The sequence below is a fragment of the Schistocerca piceifrons genome, chromosome X (assembly GCF_021461385.2).
Source record: "Schistocerca piceifrons isolate TAMUIC-IGC-003096 chromosome X, iqSchPice1.1, whole genome shotgun sequence".
In the NCBI taxonomy this organism is placed as follows: domain Eukaryota; kingdom Metazoa; phylum Arthropoda; class Insecta; order Orthoptera; family Acrididae; genus Schistocerca; species Schistocerca piceifrons.
In genome coordinates this window covers 54,008,060-54,024,245 of record NC_060149.1, presented here as the reverse complement: position 1 = coordinate 54,024,245, position 16,186 = coordinate 54,008,060, and the positions used below count along the sequence as shown (strand labels likewise).

The window sequence follows — 16,186 nt, the reverse complement described above, 5'->3', positions numbered from 1 at the left end:
GACATGTCAATATACAGAATTGCTGAATGTGGGCAACAGAAAATCTGCAACACATCAACTGATACCATTTCATTCTGCAATGGTGACTGTTTGTGAGGGTTGGTGGCATTGTTCATCATAAGGCCATATTTTTTTGAGTAGATTAGTTCTCCAGGTTCTGTTACCTGTATGGTCACTGGTAATCACTGTGAGAGTCTTTTGTGTACCAGTGTCATTCCAACCATTCAACAACACGGATGTGTGGCTGAGATCATTTTTATGCAAGAAAGTGCTTCTCTGTACATTGCAGAGCCAGTGAAGCAGCTGCTGCAGAGGCATTTCAGAAATGCTAGAATTATCAGCCCTCATTTCCATACAGCCTAGCTGACCAGATTACATGATCTTAATCCATGTAACATCTGGGAGTAGGATTATCTGACAGATGTGTTCAGTGCTCCAATTACAAACAAGGCTGAACTGAAGGAATTCACTGCACAACACATTCTAAATGTGACACCTGACATATCCTGATCCTTTGTGGAATATGCTGTTTCTTGATTTCAACTTACGGCTGAAAACAGTGGACAGCATATTGAACCTGTCTTGCACCAATTTCACAACAATTACAGACAAATATAACTTTGCTCTTTATGTGGTTTTTGGCCCCAAGACAATTAAAAACCAATATCATTTTGCTTTTTATGTTTTTGGTCTTGAGGATGATTAAAAACCAATTTTTCCCATCAAATGTGGTATGACTTTGCCATAGCGGTGGGCTTACCTAACCAACATTGCCACTATTGTTGACTGCTGAACTTGTGCAGTCATGCACATTGAACAATATGGGTGGCATAATGTGCAACTCAATCCATAGGAGTCCTATTGTGAGTCATCTGTCATTAGTAGCTGAGCCCCATCTATGTTAAAATGCTTACAGTGCCATCTGCTGGTAATTTTTTCCCTCATGACCTTGTCCCCGGTGTCAATAATATTCTGTTTAATTTTTCATTCTGGGCAGTGGTTCTCTTTCTACAGCATTTTGCAACTGGAATTTTAATTATGGATGTTCTCTACAATAATAGCGAATGATACATTTATTTGATGAGGTTTACACTGAGTAGTTGATTTAAAAGACAAGACCAAAAAATGACAAAGTATGAGAACTGACACCCCAAGTGTGTGGGACAAACCAGCATGCATAATTGTTGTTGGCTCAGATGGTGAGAGTAGATTGTGTTTGTGAAGTATACTACAAATTTTGTTTACATGGATTATGTATTATCTTTCTCCTGTGAGAAAAAGGTTCCTCACTTTGTTTCCTCTTCTACAAAACTTAGACAAATTCATTTCACTGACTATTTTAATTATGTGCATTATTTCATGTAGTTTTATATTTATTGGTTTTAATATACATTACTATTTTTTGTGGTGTAGCGTGTCTTGTGTACATTTTAGTATACAAGATAAAGCATCAAAAATTGTTGTAAAAGTTATTTCTGTCCTCTTTGTTTACAGAATTCCACATTTGTGAGCTTCATTTTTGACACACCAGGATCTAAACTGAAGCGTGAACTTAGTTTCAAGATAAATCTAGATAAAAATAGTCAAAATGTCACTTTATTAATACATTCTGGGAACAATACATATGAGGCCTTAGGTGAGTGCTGAAATACTGCCCTCTGTCATTTAATTGAAAAGATATTAAATATAATTTGAAAGAAATTAATTTGAGTAGATATATTGTGCTTTGAAATTCAATATAAATAACATGCTAATAGTAGAAGGTGCGCGTAACAATAATACTTGCCACTTGTGAGAGAATGGCTGTACATTGAAATATCATTGAGTATAAATGAGAAAACTTTTTGAGTGCTTGACAATATTTCTAAGATTACATAGAGGGGATAGGCAAAATAATGTGAACAATGGTAGTAATGGGATGGATATGTTTAATGGTCAACAACGCAGGTAAGGCATGTGTCACGCTGGACTTTGCACGTTCAGTATGTACTAGGCATCAGTGCAGGTCATTTACGACTAGTGCACACTCTGTATTTGCATTCAGAGGCTGAGGTTGACCTGCAACGAAAGACCTAACAGAGTTCCGAAAAGGGCAAATTGTTAGGACCCGATTAGCTGGAGCATCAGTAACCAAGACAGCCAACCTATTGAATGTTTCAAGAGCAACTGTTTCAACAGTCATGACAGCCTACACAAAACTTGGAAAGACATCATTGTGTAAATGTAATAGTTGGCAGAAATCAAAACTAAATGACAGAGATTATCATACACTGACATGAATTGTGTCAAAACAGTTCAAAACTAGGGGAGCTAAAGTGATTGCAGAGCTCAATAGCCATCTTCGAGACTGCGTATCTATTGACACTGTCCACCGAGAAGTCTGTAAAGGAATATTCAAGGGTGGACTGTATACTGAAACCATTACTGACAACAACCAAAGCAAGGAAGCATAAAACATGGTGTCAGGAGCATAAATCCTGGATGAATGATTGATGGAAACATGTCATATGGTCCGACGAGTCGACTTTTCCTTTATTTCCAACATCAGGCCAGGTTTACGTCTGGAGAACACCAAAAGAAGCCTACAATCCTGATTTCTTGTTTCCAGTGGTTAAGTCTGGAGGTGGAAGTGTGATGGTCTGGACAGCCATATGATGGTATTCTGCTGGTCCCATCATTACTCTCAAAGGCCATGTTACAGCCAATGATTATGTGAACATTTTAGGTGATCAGGTGCACCCCAGAATTCAAATGTTATTCCACAACAGTGATGCCATATTTCAGGACAATAATGCACGAGGAGCATGCAACTGAACTGCAGTGTCTTCCCTGGTCAGCACAGTCCCTAGACTTGAACAGTATTGAACCTTTGTGGGCGGTATTGGAACACAGTCTCCAGAGCAGATTTCTGCCTCCCTTGTCACTACAGGAGTTAGAAGAGGTTCTAATTGGAGAGTAGCATAACATTCCCCTGGAGACTATACAGTCATTCTATGCAAGTATTCTGTGAAGAATCACAGCTGTAGTATGGGAAAATGGGGGTCCAGCCACTTATTAATAAACCATTCCCATGTAAGTACCGGTGTTCGGATTGTTTTGCCTATCCCCTATACATATGTTCATGTCATAAAAAATGTACTTAACATTTATTTTGTTTGAATGTTTATAAAATTGGAAACTCCTATTTTTATAACACTTAATTATGGGAGTATCCAATATGGTAGTCAATATTCATGTATTGCAGTGAAATTAAATTAATCTTCACTAAAGTAGGCAATGTCTTCTGTATAAGTGCCTACAATTGGCCCAGTATCGTCAGGGTTGACTTTAATATAGATTATTCCTGTTAACATTAATAAAGGATAAGAGTGAACAAAAATTGGCTCTCCATAATCTGGACTATCAAACATTTATGAGAATGGTAATGTGAGTGTGATCCAAGTGATCTCAGAAATAAATCAGAACCTCCACAACAACAGTCTGCGTTGAAGTCAGCTTGCATGTGCAGGTGGCACTCTGCTAATGTCTGATACCATTAAAGAATATGCCAAAGTGACTCAAATGCAGGCAGGGAAAACATGAAGAAACAATGAATGGAAAGGAGTAATCTGGCCCAGGGAGTTCTCTTCACGTTGTTTCTGGCTACATGTCTGATTTATATGCTCACTGTCATTAAATGTGCAGATATCTCTGTGATACTGTAGTTTGCATGTACACATATGATGGTGTTGGCAGACGATCTTAATGAATTGTGTTTTTGAATACACCACATATTGCTAACAGTTACTTCCTATACCTCACTAGAAATCACTGTCTTCTATATAAATTAATTTGTCTCCTTATTTTATGTTCTTGACTTTGAATTTAATCAAACTTACAATGTGCAATAACTCAAAGTATGCTGCTGTGGATTAGAACTTTCTTCCACTGAGCCCTTCATATGATATACCATCATTTCTGTAGTTACTGACAAAGGGAATTATGACCAACGACTATGCCAGTAATTTAGGAGACTAAATACATCTTGTGTAGACAATGCCCCAGTCTGTGTTTGTAGTTTCATTGAGGTGTTAACATGCCGGTGAATGTTGGCACCTTACCAGTGCTTCCAAATTCCTGTCTTAAATCTTAAACATGTGAAGCCAATTTTAGAGAATAAAATTCATTCTAGTTTATGGAGCTCATTCTTGATGGTTGCACAAAGTGCTGAAAGGTATAGCAGTTATCTTGAAATATTGCATGCATTGTATGAATCCATTCCATAATGAATTGCAGCTATATGGCAGGTTAATGATGTACAAATTCCACACAATTAGATTTATTTAGATTCCAGTAATTGTCTAGTGCAATTTTGTGTAGTGATCTAGTGAAGTTACAGATAGCTAGTGGAAAGGGGAATCTGTGGGAACTGTAATTGTGAAAGCATGAGTTAAATGATCACATTTCAAGTTTTCAGTTTATTTTGTATGTTCTAAGCTGTGATATTTTGCTTCTAAGGAATGAAAGTTTAAGCTACAGGAATGTTATAATTTTCCAAACAATAATACAAAAAAGTTGCAAAATGTAAAGCATAAGAATTATAAAAAGAACAAGGGAAATGTTAAACAGTTATTAAACGTAGCAAATGAAATAACGTTTGAGAATCGAAGCAGGTGCAGTCTGCTGTCAACAAGTAATAATGAGTGGGAAAAGAATGACAAACTTCAAAAATAAATCAGTCCATTACAGTACAAGAGGGGGGGGGGGGCATTGGATAGGCCAAAAAGCAGTTCTGTATAATAGATGATTCAGTGAGTAATTAGAAATTAAAACTTGAGACACTTTTCTTCCTAAGGTTCAAGCACATTATTTACAACTTGTTTTACATTCCAGGGAAGTACAAAAATACACCCAATGACAAATATCTAAATTTTGGCCTTGATGTAAATGGAAGGAAAAACTTTGATGCTGAAATAAGCTTAAAAACAAGACCAGGAAAATATGGAAATACATATGAACCTCGTTTCTTCCTGGCAATCAATGACACGAGAATCGTTGAACTGTCAGGTAACAAAATCTTTAATTACTATACTGATCACATTTCTAAAAATAGCAACAATGAAGTAAATAGGTATTGACACATTAGTGTTGTTTTCTTTCCAGGTCGTGTACGCTGGGTTGAAAAAAGGAATATTTCACAGTGTGATGTGAGTCTGGAATTCAATACAAGAAAATTTTTCACAAAACTCTTTGGCTATGTAAAGAAGACAGATACAGTTCTTGCTACTAGTTTGAGACTGGATTACAGATTTAAAGATGAAAAACCACAAAGCATCAAAATGGAGGCCAAATTTATTTCAAAAACCATGACCAAGGCACAAGGATCAGTACAATTACAATCAACTGCATACCCTCAGTTTGATTTCACTTCCTCACTTATGTTTCTTGTAAGTGTTATCAATTATCTGGTAAAGATTTATTTTACTTTATCTGTTTTTGTGTGCTCAATGACTCCATGCAGTGATCAGCTTATGATGGATGTGGAGCATGTCGAGATAATGATTACATGTATATTCAATTACAACTGAATACTCAACAGGTTTACAAACATAAACTACAGTATTATGGATAAATGAATAAATAATTATCTTCATTCTTCAGTGTTGACATGTTCAGAACAGTTTGAGAGGCACAGTTGTTATCATGCTACTGGGCAAACAGTTCAGCAACATGTATGTAATAAAAAACATATTAACACTGTACAGAGACTGAGTTAAAATAATCTGATCTATATAAAACACTTTTATTAACATTAAAGACTTCTCATCCCCAAATTCCTCAGCAGATTAGAACAGGGTATTCAAGAGCAGTTGGCAATTTTTTGTTTTGAAAAATAAATAAATAAATAACTAAATAAATAAATAAAAAACGTGATACCTGAAGTTTTTAAGCTCAGTGGAGGGAAAGCTGAAAATTTTTTACTGGCCTGCTAAGCATCTTTCTGCATCTAGATCAGATTTTTGATTGGTAGTGTATGTAATTACTATTTATAGTGTCATGCATGTGTCTTTATAATAAAACATGTAAGAACCAGGCTTAAGTATTACCAGCTGGCTAAACAATTTGACAATAGATCCTTGGACTTACTCTACAAATGATTCTAACCACTCTTTTTTGAGCAATGAAGATTTTTTTGAGTAAATGAAAGAATTCCCTTAGAAGATTATGCTGTGTGATGCAATGGAGGACACATAGTAAAATAAACTATCTTTGTGACCATTTAATTTCCAGTATGAGAGAGCACTTGTAATGCAGTGGCATCTGAGTGCAAACTCTCCACAGTTTGAAGTGTGTGATGTTCGCAGTTTAGTTTGGATTCTAAATGAACACCCAGGAAATTCCTGCTATCAATTCTCTGTAGCTGCTGGCTGCTGTATGTCACTGTATATTCCTGTGGGTTTTGTGATTTGATTTGAATAAAATTTGTATTCTGTAGGTTGGCAGAAAGAGAGTTAAACAATAAGTGTAAAGAATTATACATGACTGTGGTTGACAGATTTTCTATTACAATGTCAGTGATGCTGCAAACGCAGTAAATTTGCACTCATCACCATTCTCAGCTGGAGGCAGGTGTGTATCATAAAACAAAAACAATAAAGGATCCAGGACAAAAATCTGTGGGACTCTGTGATAATTAACAGCCCAGTCTCATGTGACAAGAACTCCTAATTTCTAAGCCATAGCTTAGACCATAAAGATAGAAAAATGATATGGAACCTTTACAAAAATGAGACAGCAGTTATCTGTGGACGGACAAAACAAGAAGAGGTGCAGACACGGAAAGGTGTCCGACAAGGTTGCACACTATCCCCTGTTATCTTTAACGTATGCAAGGAAGAGGCGCTGAAAAAAGTAAGGGAAAATTCACAGACAGGTGTAGAAATTCATGGCCAACGAATAGATATGATAAGATATGCCTGTCCTGGCTGAAAGTGAAGAAGATCTTGTAGTCCTACTGAATAGAATGGATAAAGTTATGGGTGAAGAATATAATATGAGAATTAATAAAGCAAAAACAAAAGTAATGGCATGCGACAAAGAAGATCACGTGAAAGTCGAAGTTCATGTAGGCAATGAACTGCTTGAACAAGTTGATAAATTTACTTATCTGGGCAGTAATATTACCAGGGATGGAAGGAGCAAGGCAGAAGTGAGAAGTAGAATAGCTCAAGCAAAGGCTGCTTTTAACAAGAAGGAAAACATATTAACATCTAAGAGGATCAGCCTTGAAATCAGGAAAAGATTTTTGAAATCATATGTGTGTAGTGTGGCATGCTATAGGTGTGAAACATGGACTCTCGGGACAGAGGAAGACCAGAAGCTAAATTCTTTTGAAATGTGGTGCTATAGATGCATGCTCAAAATAAAATGTATCGACAAGGTCACAAATGAAGTGTTTCTGGAAAGAGCAGGTGAGAAGAGAAGCTTCTGGAGTTTCATTGTTAAAAGAAGAGTGCAATTTACAGGCCATCTATTAAGACATAAAGGACTCCTGAACACAATCATAGAGAGATATGATGAGGGAAAAAGACCAAGAGGAAGACCACGACTGAGGTACATGGATCAAATCGTGAAAGATGTGGGATGTAACACCTATAAAGAAATGAAGAGAAAAGCTGAAAGATGCACAGAATGGAGACAAGCTGCCATTGTAGCTGTTGCAAACCAATCCTTGGATTGACCACTACAGAAGAAGAAGAAGCTCCCAAAATTACTTTCTGCTTCTTCTGATGAGATACAATTTCAGCAGGTAGCTTAATGGACCTGAATACCGTATTGCTGGGCTTTCTCTAATAGTCTTTAGTGAAATCACAGAAGATACCCACTGGTGACTGCTCTTGTTCAGGGACCCTAAGAGTAGCCTACAAATGTGAAGATTGCCTGTTGAATTGATGTATTATTTTGAAAAACAAATTGCCTTTTATTTAAAACCCCATATTGAAGTGTTCAAGGAGTTTAAGTATCAAAGATAAAATGGAGTGATATCACTAAAAATATATGATATATGTGCATGTATCACACATATCAAATATTTTTAGCAATTGGTATTTAATTGATTCTGTAACAAAAGACACTAATGTTTGATTCTTATGTGGGCCAATTTCACTTCTGAAGATGACAGTTTAGACTGTCAAACCCAGTAAAGTGACCAAATAAAGTTTTCTTTTGCAGCTGATGACTAACTTTTTATCAGTGTTGAAATATTCTGCAGCTGTGGAACTACATCTGTGCACAAAATCATGTTTAACAATCTTAGCATGCAACAACTTTTCAAAGATTTTTAAAACTGTAAGAAGTGCAATTTATCTCTGTTCACTGTTCACATTTGAGGTAGTGGCATATTCCATCTTCTCTGAGAATGTTACTTGATACCTTGCTGAGTTAAGGACCTGGCTCAGTATTCTACATTCTTGAGCAGCATTTCAATAGCTTACTTGATATATTATTAAAGCCATATGAATGTTTTTTTAATGAGGCAATGGTGTTTTTGAGCTTTTCTGTGGTTATAAGAGGTTGCTGCTTGAGAATATCTATTGCCTCATGTAGGTCTGATCTACAGCCTTTCTACTCAGATACACTTAGAAAGTGTTCATTATCAATCTCTTTATTATAATTAATTTATATTGTAATGTGGTAACCACACTCAAGTCCAAATCTGAAAGCAGGGTCATCAGTCGAATAGAGTACTTAACACTTCATATTTATTAGAAACACCAACTTACAGTCAGAACAAAAACTGAACTCCTGGATGGAGAGTGCAGCTATTTATACTTACATCGAATATTTCAGACTGTATGTATTTATATATGCATTAAATATTCCAGAATATACCAACATTACAAACATAACATAGTTCATGAATCTTCCAGAAATGATAATTCTCAGTAACAAACAATTACTTGCTGTTGGGTTTGAACTGATGACCTGCAAAACACCAGTCAATGATGCTAACCATTAGACTATGCTCCATGCACTACAGCTGGCAGTATTGTTCACTCTCCTGGAGAACCAGTGAACCACTAGGCAGAAGTTCTCATTCAAACTGACAGCTGCACCATGGATCTAGATCTTGTCAGTGGTCTCCTGTATGGTGGTGCTGGTGCCTCCTTGAAGTCTGGTCAAGTTGATGCATCCTCTTCATTGTAGTGCGCTCTTAAGTTAGCCCATCCCATTGAAGCCTCTGAGTCAGTGAATTGTCTTCAGTGCCCTGAAATTTCCATCTTCACCTCTGGGCTGTAGCAGGGCTTCATACAGAAGACATGAACAGTGTCTCTGCACTTTTGTCTTCTTGGTAAAGGGTCACAGTCCTTGACTTCATATGTGACATCCAACAAGAGATGAAGGATACAATGTCTCTGAAAATAATATTTTAGTAACTTTACTAGTCCTACTTTCTGCCCAGGCATAAAACTAAATACCAAGACTCCTGGGCTGTATCTCACTGCCAGTGCTTGGTGTTACAGAAATCTCTTTCTTTCTGTTGGGTATCCAAGTTCTGTATGTAAGCCAGTTGTTTTGCTTGTTTGGTCCTGGTGATGAGGTGTTTCACATAGTCATCCTGAATAATGTCCAGTTGAAATGGGATCAATGTATCCAATGTAATTTCCACCTAGCAACTGTGGAACAGAAAGAATGGTGTGATTCCTGTAGTGTCTTGCTGTGCTGTGCTACATGTGAACATCATGACATGCTGTATTGTATCCCAGCTTTCTGTTTGACATCAGTGTACTCTGAGAAAATATCTGCCAACATCTGTGTTCTATCAGGCAATTAATCAGTGGATCATATGTAGTTGCCCTGCTGTGGGTGACACTGCAATCTGAAGTTACATCTGATACAAGTCTTGACTGGAAAACTTCGTCACAATCACAGATGATCACACAGTGTGCTCAGTGCTTTAAAACAATATCTTCTACAAGGAACTTCACAATTTTCAAAACTTCAGTGGGTGACACAGCTATGGTGATATTATAATGGATTAGGTATTATTCAGTTCTTGTTTGTTGACGTTCAGTTTTTAGAGTGAACTGCGGCATGTGTTTCCAGTGCTGGCATTCCTTACAGTGGCTCACACAGCGTCTAACGGGTTGGTAGAGGCCCAACCAGTGATTTCTACATGAATTTGTGTCTAGAGCCTTCATGAATCCCAGGTGACCACATCTTGGAACATTATGGAGGATTTTCCATGACAGTTGGCAACTTTTCAGTAATTTCCTTAATGCATAGCAGACTGAATTGTCAGGTTGCAGTAGGAAAATTGCTTTTATAAGTCATTTTAAAGCTGTCAACTCCAAGCTTGTACTGCAAATGAAATCTAAGCAGTAGATATGTCTTGACACTTTTCCAAACATGTACTAGTCATAAAATGAGTCTTAAAACATTCTTATTTAGGATTCTCTTATGAGACAGTCTGTGATACCAATTGTTTATATTTACTGTCTTCTTGAACTTGCAGAAAATACATGAAGGCCCAGAATACTTGCTCCTTTCTGTGGTCCTGAAGACGTGATGGTTCATACTGGATCAAATCCTGTTGTAGGGGATAATGGTCTTTGCCATCTTCATGGAAATTTATTATATGTAATACTAACAAGTGGACCTCACCTCTTTGAGGGTGTTTGTGTTGAAACTGATCTCAGTGAGCATGAGTCATTTGTAGGAGCAATGATTACTAAACTTCAAATGACAACTGAAAGAAGTAGGAAGATTTACAGTGATCTAGATAACAAGATAACACACAATTCTAGCAACAATGTTTACCAAAGTATAAAGGGCAAATAAAACTAGCAGAAAGATCTACATGTTCAGTAACATAAATAAAAAGACAGTAGTGTCATATCTCTATGAGAAACTTAAAACATTTACCTCTGGACAGGAGCATTTTTAAGAGCTGTGGCTCAATTTTAGATGAATAATTGACCAGTCAGTGAATAGATAGTACCTAGCAAAAGAGTTAATTTTGAGAGAGCTTGTCTGTGGTATACAATTTCTGTAAATAAATGTCTAAAGAACAGCAATTACTTTATGATAATTCTAAAACAGAGCACTAGGCCATAGATAGTGAGATGCTAGAGTGAATGTGTTTGCCTGTCAGTAGAGTGATGTATGAAGCCTTCAGTGACTGTTATAGGAGTATTTTTTGACTGAACTCTCAAAAAACCGATGAAATTCTGGTTTTGTATAAAGGTTGCCAGTGACACAAAAATTTGTGTACAAACATTCACTGATGACACAGGAACTGAGTTGGAGGGCAGGAAAGCAAAAACAGAAATGCTAAACTCTGTTTTCAAGTGTTCCTTTACCAAGGAAAATCCAGGTTCATTGACCCAGTTTAATTCTCACACCACTGGAAAGATGAATGATATAGATCTTACTGTCAGCAAAATTGAGAAATAACTGATCTCTAAAACTGAACAAAGTTCCAAGTCCTAATGGAATCCTAACAGATTCCAAAAACAACTTGTGCCTGGGCTAGCCTCTCTTTCATCACTGTCGATATCTCAAATAAAATACTTTGCCCATTAATTGGAAGACAGCACAGGTCACACCTGTCTACAGGAAGAATCGCAGAAATGATCCACAACAATGCCCTCCAATACCAGTGACAGCCATTTGCAATAGAATCTTAGAAAATAATTTACATAATGAGGAATTATGAAGAGAGTGATCTACACCATGCCAATCAGCATGGATTCAGCAAAGATAAGGCATGCTAAACCCAATTCATGTTGCTTTTCTCAAGACATCCTGAAGGCTATGGATCAAGACAGTTGGGTAGAGGCAGTATTTCATGACTTCCAAGAAGTATTTGACTCAGTACCACACAAGCTCTTGATAATGAAAGTACAATTGTATGAGGTATCAAATGAAATTTGGTATTGTATGAGAACTTCTTGGCAGGGAGGACACAGCATAAAATCTTGGATAGAGTGTCATCAACAGATTTAGGAGTAACTTCCAGTATACCACAGACAAGCATGTTTGGACCCATGCAGTTCATTTTGTGTAATAATGGCCTGGCTGGTAATATTAATTACAACATCAAACTTTTTGAATAGGATACAGTTACCTATAATGAAGTATTGTCTGAAAAATGCTGTACAAATTTTCAGTCAGAATTTGATTAGTTTTCAAACTGTTGTAAAATCTGATGACTTACTTCAGTTGTTCAAAAATCCAAAGTTATTCATTGTATAAAATGCAGAAACATAGTATCCCATGACTCATTAATTAATAAGTCACAATTGGAATCAATCAAATCCTACAAATACGTGGGTACAGCTATCTGTAGGTGCATGAAAATACATAGACATAGTCATAGGTCAAGCAGATGGTAGACTTCAGTTCATTGGTAGGATATTGGGAAAATGCAATGAGATTACAAGAGAGATTGCTTACTGATGTGACCTATCTCAGAATGATCAAATGTGTTGGTTCATACCATATAGGACTAATGGGATATTGAATGTATACAAAAAAGGACAGCATGAATTGTTACGTGGTTGTTTGTCCCATGACAGAATGTCAAGTGAGATGCTGAAGAACCTGACCTATCAGATGCTTCAAGATAGATTCCAACTATGCCCAAAAGCCTACATACAAAACTTCAAGAAACAGTTTTATGTGAGAAATCTAGAAATGTACCACGACACCCTACATATTGATCCCTTAGGGCAGAGGTTCCCAAAGTTCTTTTTCTCATACACCAATTTCAAAGTTCTACTGTTTTCAGTAGACCCCCTGCTGCTGCATTTCTACTATATTCCCAAAACTCCTAAAAAATGTCATGGAGTCCCAACCCTAAATTCATAGTGGTAAAAAGAAAAAGAAAAATAACACATTTTCAAGTGTTCTATTTATTAAAATAATACTTATGATTATATATTTAATATGATCAAAAATAAATATTGATAACTTACTAATCAACAATTGGCAAAACATCAACAATCAACTTTAAACTGCAAATAAACAGTTTAAAAAAATAGTCATAATTTCAATGAGTCAGATGTGCTTGATGAATTGACAGCAAATTATCAATATTTGGCTTCAGTTTTGGAAGGGATAACCTCCAATCTCCCTGTTCTGTGATGTTCAATCTGGTGATTTATTTTGTTACTAGGTTGGTAATGACACTAAAACTTTTTTTTGACAAGATATGATGAGGGGAGCGCTATCAAAAATTTTCTTGCAATTTCCTGCAACCCAGGTTATTGTTTGGGTATTTCTACCTGCAGCCAAAATGTTTGATAGCCTTTTTTAAATTTCACCTTCAGCTCCTCATTGGTGCTAAGCTCAAGTAGCTCCTCTTGTAATACCACATTTGCCACTTCCATTTCATCAAATGGACATATGATCCATGGTGGTGTTTCCATTGCCAGAATAGCTTCAAATCTATTTTTGAAGTCATCATGCAGGGTAATTAAATGTCAAGCATATGTTTGAATATCCTCATCAAGACATTCTGCCTGTGACAATTTTGGAAACTGGGAGAATTTGCACTGACTAATATTTTGCTTCATAAATTTCAATTTACCAAGAAAAACCAAAATTAAACCTTTTGTTTTTATTAAATTTAGCCTGTCACCTTGTAACTGCAAGTTAAAGTCATTAAATTTGTTGAATAAATCTGTCAAGTACACAATGTCTTCTTTAAATTTGATCAGATTTTCTTTTAAATCTGGATCTTTAGTTTCCAGAAATTCTATAACTGTTTCAAAAAGGGAGTAAAATCTTGATAAATGTGCACCTTTCGACAACCAATATGTGAGAGCAAGTGTTGGAAACCTTCACCACTTTCATTGTGCAATAGTGCAAATAAATGGGTATTCAATGCATTGCTTCTTATTTTGGTAACTGTGTTAATCACAAATTGAAGCAATTGGTGCAATGTATCATTCAAATTTTTTGCTACAAGGTGTTGTCTGAGGATGACGCGGTGAATTGTAGTTAGTCATTCTTTTAAGATGACTTATAAACCCACGATATTGCCTGAACGTGGCAGGAGCTCCATCTGCTGCCACTGAAATAATATTTGTAAATGGAATTGATTTTTCCTTAAAAAAAATCACTCAGGACATTAAATACTGATTCGCCTTTAGTGTCCGTTTTCAGAGTGTTCATGAATAGCAGCTCTTCATGGATTTCTTCATCCATAACAAATGGAACATATACCAATAATAATGCTTCATTATCAGGTAAAGTTGACTCATCCAACTGAATAGAAATATGAGTGGTTTGCAGATAATTACACAAGAAGCTTTCAATATCAGAGCTCATTTCATCAATATGTCTTTGTACAGTGTTGTTACTTAAAGGAATTCTTTTGAGTACATCAAATGGAGGTTTCTGCAGAACAGTTTTTAAAACCTCTTCAATAGCAGGTAAAATTAACTGTTCTCTGATGGTGTACGGTTTTCCAGACTTTGCTACAAGCAATGAGGTATTGTAATATACTCGCAAGCCATCATCATTACTTTGAGATGTTGAAGCAAACATACTGTCCACAGTGGGTCTCTCTTCATATTTTTCTTTCAATGTTTGAAAGTATTTCAAATCTTTACCTATGTCATCAGAATGACACCTTCCTAGATGATCTTTGAGCTTAGATGGTTTCATAGAGTCATTACTCAAATCTGAGTTGCATAAAAGATTTATAGGCAATCGTTTATCTGCCTTTGATGGAAGAAAACCAAATTTCAAATAATCAGGACTGTATTGTCGACATTTCTTCTTAGATGCAGTGATTTTTTGTATCAGTTGCAACCAGTAAAGAAAAAAAATGTTTGTTTTAGTAATCATGAGACAATTTTAACAGGATATGGCTATTTTAACAGAATAGAATCGAATTAATTATTGCAACAAAGAAACCAAAATGCCAGCATAAAAACTGTTTCTAATTATTAAAAGCAATAAACTGCTAAGACCCATTGTTTAATTGTTGAAGCTTTAGGAGCCACAAGTTTAAATAGCTGGTTTTTAATTAATGATTAAAGAAAATATATACCTAATTCATGAGACCAATGCCTAATTTCATAAGCATAGATTCTCTTTAATAGTGGACTGTATTATTATTTAGTTGTACTGCACTCAATAAGATCGTGCCTTATTGATTAGTACTGATTTTTATTGTTAATATAAACAATAAGACTTGAGAACCTTGAAAAGCTAATTATTATAAATTTAGTGTATTGCTAAATTTATAAACAACCCACTATTAAATAAACTGGTATTGTGCAAGGCACAGATATTACTGTCAAAAATGTTGAGTGTTACGTGGCAAGATCAACTATGGTTTGTCAACCTGGTGGGGCGTTCATTAACTAGCTTAGTCTTTGCGTCTGCTAATAGTGGAAACATGTGTTATATTGCACTTGTGCTGTAATACCCATATAGAGGTTTTCACAAAAAGGCTGAGCCTATTTTATTATAATATAAAATATTTTTTGATTAATTACGTTTTAATACATTTCCAAATATTTTTTGTCATTTAGCATTAGCAGCTACGAGGACTTTGAAATATGTACAAACATGCAGGTCAGTCATACATCTCTCTTTTAATGAATTGCCACTGTGGCCTAAATAAATATTTCTGTAATAAAAAGTACTAAACGTTCAATCTTTCTTGGCTATTTTGTTCTTTTATAGAGGTATCGAATAATCGCTCCTCTCAGCATTTAATTTTTGTTATGTGACTACTACATGCAAGTATAACAAATATAATATGATTACAATATAAAATAAAAATGTTGTTGTTGCTGTGGTCTTCAGTCCTGAGACTGGTTTGATGCAGCACTCCATGCTACTCTATCCTGTGCAAGCTTTTTCATCTCCCAGTACCTACTGCAACCTACATCCTTCTGAATCTGCTTAGTGTATTCATATCTTGGTCTCCCTCTACGATTTTTACCCTCCACGCTGCCCTCCAATACTAAATTGGTGATCCCTTGATGCCTCAGAACATGTCCTACCAACCGATCCCTTCTTCTGGTCAAGTTTTGCCACAAACTTCTCTTCTCCCCAATCCTATTCAATACTTCCTCATTAGTTATGTGATCTACCCATCTAATCTTCAGCATTCTTCTGTAGCACCACATTTCGAAAGCTTCTATTCTCTTCTTGTCCAAACTATTTATCGTCCATGTTTCAC

At 36.0% G+C, this 16,186-nt stretch overlaps 1 protein-coding gene across 1 annotated transcript in view; it reads left to right on the top strand.

Moving 5' to 3' along the window:
• LOC124722172 overlaps positions 1 to 16,186 on the top strand; it is an 830,020-nt gene that overhangs the window by 306,485 nt on the left and 507,349 nt on the right. The window contains exons 21-23 of the mRNA XM_047247373.1: positions 1,495 to 1,636; positions 4,873 to 5,046; positions 5,143 to 5,426. Coding sequence (XP_047103329.1) covers positions 1,495 to 1,636; positions 4,873 to 5,046; positions 5,143 to 5,426 — 600 coding nt within the window. The remainder of the gene's footprint in view (positions 1 to 1,494; positions 1,637 to 4,872; positions 5,047 to 5,142; positions 5,427 to 16,186) is intronic.